This window comes from Triticum dicoccoides, chromosome 4A (genome assembly GCF_002162155.2).
Source record: "Triticum dicoccoides isolate Atlit2015 ecotype Zavitan chromosome 4A, WEW_v2.0, whole genome shotgun sequence".
NCBI classification, from domain to species: domain Eukaryota; kingdom Viridiplantae; phylum Streptophyta; class Magnoliopsida; order Poales; family Poaceae; genus Triticum; species Triticum dicoccoides.
In genome coordinates this window covers 604886902-604893873 of record NC_041386.1, presented here as the reverse complement: position 1 = coordinate 604893873, position 6972 = coordinate 604886902, and the positions used below count along the sequence as shown (strand labels likewise).

At 49.3% G+C, this 6972-nt stretch overlaps 1 protein-coding gene across 3 annotated transcripts; it reads right to left on the bottom strand.

Annotated features, from left to right (window-relative positions):
* Window positions 1-1058: 1058 nt before the first annotated feature.
* Window positions 1059-4305, bottom strand: LOC119287250 (RNA polymerase sigma factor sigF, chloroplastic-like). 3 transcript variants are annotated; one of them, XM_037566772.1, is made up of 8 exons: window positions 3932-4305; window positions 3697-3857; window positions 3254-3369; window positions 2699-3164; window positions 2358-2588; window positions 2094-2234; window positions 1750-1947; window positions 1059-1620 (listed from the first exon to the last, which is right to left on the bottom strand). In XM_037566772.1, the coding sequence occupies exons 1-8, from the start codon at window positions 4020-4022 to the stop codon at window positions 1324-1326; spliced, it is 1701 nt and encodes a 566-aa protein (XP_037422669.1). In that variant the 5' UTR covers window positions 4023-4305; the 3' UTR covers window positions 1059-1323. The 3 variants fall into 3 exon arrangements, with proteins under 3 accessions (XP_037422669.1, XP_037422670.1, XP_037422671.1); XM_037566773.1 differs by having other exon boundaries at window positions 3697-3839; window positions 3932-4304; XM_037566774.1 differs by having other exon boundaries at window positions 3697-3865; window positions 3961-4304.
* Between the last annotated feature and the right edge of the window lie 2667 nt (window positions 4306-6972).

Sequence of the window (6972 nt, the reverse complement as noted above, 5' to 3'; positions counted from 1 at the left end):
TGTCAAAACCTTCAAGTTTTGATGTATTTTTTGGCACTAGGTGCCACTTTTCCACGTCAGCGAGCGTCGTGGCGGCATGGGCACGTTGGCCTGCTTCCCATTCAGCCCCGTGGATGCCATCCGTGAGGGTCACCGAGCTTGGCGCTAGGCAAATGTTTAGTGAAGTGCCCGTGCTAAATTTTTGACAACATTTCTTCCTTCTTTGAAGCAATGGATTTGTACATGGGATACCTATACAAGCACTGCGTTGAGTTGTCCGATGAGGAGGATTACGCGGATGAAACAACAATAATGCAGGCAATCCTTGCAGACGCAGGCATGCAGAAGAGCATGTTCTCAGTTTCCAGGGATTGATGAAGGTGATCAAGTGCTGAATCGAAACAGGGCATGGGGACATTTGACGCTGAGGGACGACTACTTTGCCTCCATGCCCTATTTGCGGATAATTTTCGCCGGCGCTTTCAGATGACGAAAAATATGTTTGAACTTCTCTACAATGCATCAAGACCTACGATGACTACTTCATCTTGAAGAAGGATGCCCTTAAAAGAATTGGATTATCCCATTACCAAAAAATGCATGGCTGCTTTGCGAATGCTTGCATATGGCAAGACTGCAGATTCATGGGACAAGTACCTTCGGATGTCTGAGGGCACATCCACAGACGCCACGGTAAGATTTGATTCGCGGGAATAGAAAAAAAAAAGACAGTATTAGAAAGGCATCTTCACTTGAATATTATAGGATTACACAGTGTTTGATGTCACAAGAAAAACAAAGAAATTGTAAAAAAGGAGGTTTGAGTAGATGCAAATTTCCCTTCAAATGGAGTGCAAAGCAGCAGCCTGAGATTTCCCTAAGGATTCCAATTCTACAAATCAAACAGACTTAATAGGAAAAGAAAATCCTCTAGAAATCTAATCAACGTGGCCCCAACCGTAGCAGGTGTGTCATTTGACTGAGACACACAAAGACTGAAAGGTCAAAGTGTGTCATTTGACTTCAAAAGACAAAGGCTGTATCTAGCCACTCACAGGTAGTGTGCACAACTCAACAGATTCAGCCAAGTCCTTGGTTGCAAGAAATCAATTGCAGTATCAGTATGTATGTAGTATGTACCACCAGCTTTGCTGCGAAATTTGTACTTACACCCGGCAAAAAAGCATGCCACTGAAACTCTGAAAGTGTGCTGTGTGTTTCTCTGCTTCAGTTCTAGGAGGCTTGCACATGTCAGTGGGGTTCTAGCTTCTTAGGCTACATACATACATACATGTGTGTTCCCTTCTGTATGAACAATCGAACCGAGAGAAAATGAGGCGCTGCCTAGCCACTCGAGGTCAGCAGGTCCAAGTAGACGTCGAACCCCTGCGTGGACACGCTCCGCTTCAGCTTGTCCAGCGCCCGGTTCTGGAGCTGCCGGATCCGCTCCTTGGACAGGCCGTACATGTCGCCGATCACGTGGAGCGTCTTGGGCTCGCCGTCGTAGATCCCGAAGCGGTGCTCGATGATCTCCTTCTCCCTCGTGCTCAGGATGCCCAGGAACTCCCGCACCTGCTGCCTCATCATTATCCTGTCCACCACCAGGTCCGGTGGGTCGATGTTCGGGTCCTCCGTGATCTCCTGCAGCGTTCATAAATTGTTACAGCTCAGTTCTTGCTTATTTGACCGGCGAAAGATCACAGCTCAATTGATTCAGTCCTGGAACGATCTACAGTATATGTTTTATACGCAGTGTTTTGTTGCTAGTACCTGGAAGGTGACTGCGTCGTTGGACCAGACTTGATCCTGCATTGATCGTGGCTTTCTGGTCTTCGCTTTGAGTTTCGCCAGCTTCTCGATCGTGATGCCGGCACGCCTAGCTACATTTTGGTTAGTAGGCTGCTCCCCTTCCAAGATGCACTCGAGCCTCGCTTTCCCCACCTTTTTCAGACGTGCATACACACTCTCCTGCACAGGAAAACAAGGTCACACCATTGCATCGGGAAGTCTGTAATTTTCAGGAGTTAGTCATGCCAAACTAAAATGAACCTGTCCCCTCTCAAAACATGGATTGTAGGACTAGAATATCAAGGTGAACTGGGTTCAGGTCATACCGGCAACCGAATCAGTCTCGAATGCTTGAAGATGGACTTTTTGATTGCTTGGCGTATCCACCAGTACGCGTACGTCGGGAACCTGCATCCCTTGCTTGGATTGAATTTCTCGAAGGTCTTCATCAACCCACAGCATCCGTCCTGAAAGCAAGAACAGGAAATAAACATTTACAACAGGATATTGGCATGCATATCCCTGGTTTTGCAGTAATGAGTTGATCCTCCTTTCCGGAAAAGAAAAAAAAATGTAAGAGTGAAATTAACCTGAACTAGGTCCTCAATGTCAAGGCCATATCCCTGGTATTTCCTAGCTACGTGTATGACAAGGCGGAAGTTGGAGCGGGCCATCTTCTCCCTGCAGCGCCTTCCGATGTGTATGGACGACTGCAGTTCCTTGCAGCTCATTCCTACGGCCTGAGCCCACTCGGGAAGCGTCGGCTCGCGGCCACATTGCGCTTCTAGCCTACGCTGAGCCTCCTCCAGTTTCATAAGATTCTGCACATGGAAGTCTTCGAATTAGCAAAGCTGAAATATCTTTTGATCTGGGCATCAAGGACACAAGGATACAGTGGTACAAGGTGTTGTACAAGGAAAAAAGAACATGCCTGTATCTGACTGAACAAGTGCCTCTCTTCCTTTGCCGTCAAGAACTCTGTCGTCTCGCGGTCTCGTAGGAACAACCTGAAGGGTTCATCTGGACCGAGAACCCGGCCATACTTCTTTGGTCTGTCTTTCTTCTTCGAGTCGGCGACACCGCACTGGACAACATCAGTGCTGCTTGTTGATGCTCGAGGAACATTGCGTTTCTTCGATCTTCTCTCGAGCAACCGTGTAGACCGAATGAACACTTGCCCATTGCTGAGCAGTTTCTCATGCAGGTGGTTGGTCTCCACACTTGTTGTAACCGGTGGCGGTACATTCAGCTGGGTGGCTGAAGTGCCTGATCCATGTGCTAAAAATGCCACCTCCTTCATCAAGGTCGCCGAGGTTGCATTAAGATCCAAACTTGAAACTGATTTCGCTGACGGCGTTGAAGTTGAAGTGATTGCACAAGTAAAGTTGTTCTTTTCACTGCCAATCAAATGTGGTTCAGTTGAGGTCAGAATAAGTAGCAAATCAATCAGTTTGCGCAGGGAAACAGAAACAGGGACTTTGATTACCCAAACGCCTGCTGGTAAATGACTTGGCGCTGCAGGCCCCGCAAATAGCTCTCGAACTCGCCCTCCGCCCCATCTTGGCCGGTGAGGCTCTTCCCTTCTGTGTGCTGCTCCAAAGCCTGTGGTGAAACAGATAATAATACAGAATCAATCAGCAATAACAGTGATGCAGAGTAAGACCATGTAAATAAATGATCTGTCTAGAGTTTATGAATGATACAATCATAAGTAGCTAGGATTGTAAAAAACATATGGAGTGGTGATTCTGGGAGAAGCTGGAGAGGGGGGCGAATCGCCGAAAAGAACTGGCCCAAGGAGTGCTCCCCGAGCACAGGCTCGGTTGGAAGGATAGAGCGCCGCAAGACAAGATGGCATATTGAAGAGAAGGCTTTTATAAAAGGAGAGACTGAAGATGAAAGCAAGTGTTGGATGGGCAGGCAACCAACCATGTCCAGCAGGAACTCCAGCAAGGCCTTTTCGCCCTTGAGGGATACGGAGCTGTGGGCTTGCTGCTCCTCGGCCACCAGCGATGGCGAGTAGTGGCAGGCGGTGGATGCCCGGCCGCCGGTGCTGTCATGTATCATCGGAACTGCCCAAACCAGATGAGCTTCAGGCCTATCAGATGCAGAAAGAAGGGGAGGTTGTAGTAACTAGAGTAGTATGTATGAGTAGATGATGTACCTGAGGTGCGGGAGGGGGATGGGGAGGACCTGAAGTTTGGAGAGGAGGTGGGGAAGAGCGGCGACGAGAGCAGGCTCCGGCTGGAATTCATGTCCGGGGAAGAAGAAGTGAGCAGCAGCAGCTCACAGGCACCAAGGAGGCAGCTGAACACAGTTTGTCTGGTTCAGTAGTGCCCTCCTCCTCCTCTCCTATCCGTTTTCATCAGAGGTCAGCTACCTATGCTCTTTGATTGGTGAGGCAGATCTTGTTCGCTCGATCAGGGATCCCTTCACATTTTACTCCAGCTGAGCTGAGCAGAGCAGTGAGCAACAGCAGCCGATTGATTGAGCGAGTGATATGGTTATGGAGGGAGGGGAGAGGAGTGGAGGCTGCTGTAGCGAGCGAGCGAGCGAGAGCGAGAGAGGATAAGGCGCGCAAGCAGCACCATGGATTTTGCTGCCAAGCTGGACCCGCAGATCCACACGTGTGCAAATCCACATGTATATAAGCTTGGTCAAAGTTGAATGAGATTGACTTCGGACAAATCTAATATGCAGAGTAAAAAGGACCGGAGACACTTTTTTTTACTTGACCTGAATGAAAGTTGGATCCGCCGGCGGCGGGATGCGCCTTGCCGGCCTCGCGGTCCCACTCGTCCAACCGGCCGGCGGCGACCTCGACCTATGTGGAGCTCCAGGCGGGCATTCCGCCCAACACCCTGCGGGCACGCGCCGCTGCTCGGCGAGATCACGGCCTGAACCTGACCGATTCTTGGCTCTTTAATGCAGCCCGGGTCGCTGCCCGCGAGCCAGTCGCTGAGGTTCACGGCGCCGGTGCACGCCGGCGACGAGCGCCGTCGCGGAGGTGCAGGGCAGTCAGGACCACCGGCGGCGCAAGGAACATACTCTTTGCTTTGCCAAGAGTTGAGAGCATCAACACGCAGACGCCCCCTAAACGTCAGCGGACAGTTCCTCAAATGTCCTGCCGGGCAGCCACGCTCCTCAAATCAAATCAATGCAATTCATACACGTCCATCATATAACACAGACTCATCACAATTCAACAATGTAACAAAGCAAAATAAATCGCAGTTTAACAAACAATTCAGACATGCCAAAGTGAAACTCAAGTCCGGGCCACGGCTGACCAACCCGATGGGTCACTCCTCGGACGCCATCCGTGTCGCCTGCTCTGCCGCGGCCGCCATCCATGCCTCGTGCTATGCACGGCCTCCATCCGTTTTCGCATCCGCTCTCGTTGTCATCATCGCTCGATTTCGTGTTCCCGTTGGATTTGAACGGTTGGATCTTTCAAAGTACGTCGGAGTTGACCGTTGGACTCTTTCTTTCAAACTCGTGCGGCTTTTCGTCCAGATCCGACAGGGTCTCAATTTATCAGTGATTGCCCAAGATTCCACCGATGAATCAGGATGAAATTTTACAACATTATTGTAGACTCAATTTCGCCCAATCCCACGAAAGGGATAACCGAAATGATGCTTGCCTGAAAACCATTGCTACTGAAACTGTCATGAATGCAATGGTCACTGATCTGCCTGAGCTGAATATGGAGCTCACTGTCAACCCGGTGCATGTGGTTGACTCCCTGGTTGTGATCAAGGAAACCAACACTTTGCTGTCCGCAACTGGGGTTCAAGCATCAATTACCGATTTTGTCTCTTTCACTGATGATGCTTAGGGTAGTATGTTGCAGGTCGCGAACATAGCTCCAACAGTCTAACAACTGAGAATGTTACTCACAGGCAGCGCAAAAGGACAAATGCAGGCTCCTATTGATACATCAAGCCTCAGGAGCAGCAATCGTGCTAATAAGTACGGTGGTTTTCGTGTCACTCCACCCACAGATTCCCGCCCAAGCAAATCTAAGGTGAAGCCCCGTCTGGTGCCAACTATTGCTGGACTCAGTTCTATCTCTGAAGGCCAATACAATGATGCTCAGGACGATGTTGTTCCTCCTCCTACTATAATCCCAGCTATGCAGGCCATTGGCACACAGCTCTATGCAATCCCAGCAGAGGGGTTATCCGTTAATGAGCTCACCAAGGAGAAGGAAGGCTCCGCCTCTTCAAACTAATCGCTTGTGTTATCTCTTTAGCTCATGGTACGTTTGTAGAACTAGATTGTGCACTGTTGGAACATTTGTGGTCTTAATTCCCCCAAGAAACATTTAGCTCTATCAAATGCAATCAACGATAGTGGTTGCTCTATTATTTGCTTGCAAGAAACTAAAATGCAGGTGTTCGATGCCTCTACCCTCAAGGCTATTTGTCCTAAGCGACTTGATAAATTTGCGTTCATCCTTCTAGAGGTGCATCTAGGGGTATAGTAATGGTTTGAAATAGTAGCATTTTCACCGGTAGCGTGTTCCTCTCCGAGCCATTTGCATTGGGTATTGATTTTACATCCACACAATCAGCTCATAATTGGAAATTGATTAACATATACGGTCCATGACAAGGAAAACAGATAGAAACTTTCATCAAATGACTTTTTGACATTAACATCCCTTCCAAAGAAGATTGATTGCTCCTCGGAGATTGTAACTATTGATGGATTTCGTAGTAATTTCAAAAAAATTCCTACGCTCACGCAAGATCATAGTGATGCATAGCAACGAGAGGGGAGAGTATGATCTACGTACCCTTGTAGATCGACAACGGAAGCGTTTGGTTGATGTAGTTGTACGTCTCCACGGCCCGACCGATCAAGCACGGAAACTACGGCACCTCCGAGTTTTAGCACACGTTCAGCTCGATGACGATCCCCGGACTCCGATCCAGCAAAGTGTCGGGGAAGACTTCCGTCAGCACGACGGCGTGGTGACGATCTTGATGTACTACCGTCGCAGGGCTTCGTCTAAGCACCGCTACAATATTATCGAGGACTATGGTGGAAGGGGGCACCGCACACGGCTAAGAATATGATCACGTGGATCAACTTGTCTTTCTCTGGGGTGCCCCTGCCTCCGTATATAAAGGCTCAAGGGGAGGGGGTGCGGCCGGCCTAGGAGAGAAGCGCCAGGAGGAGTCCTACTCCCTCTGG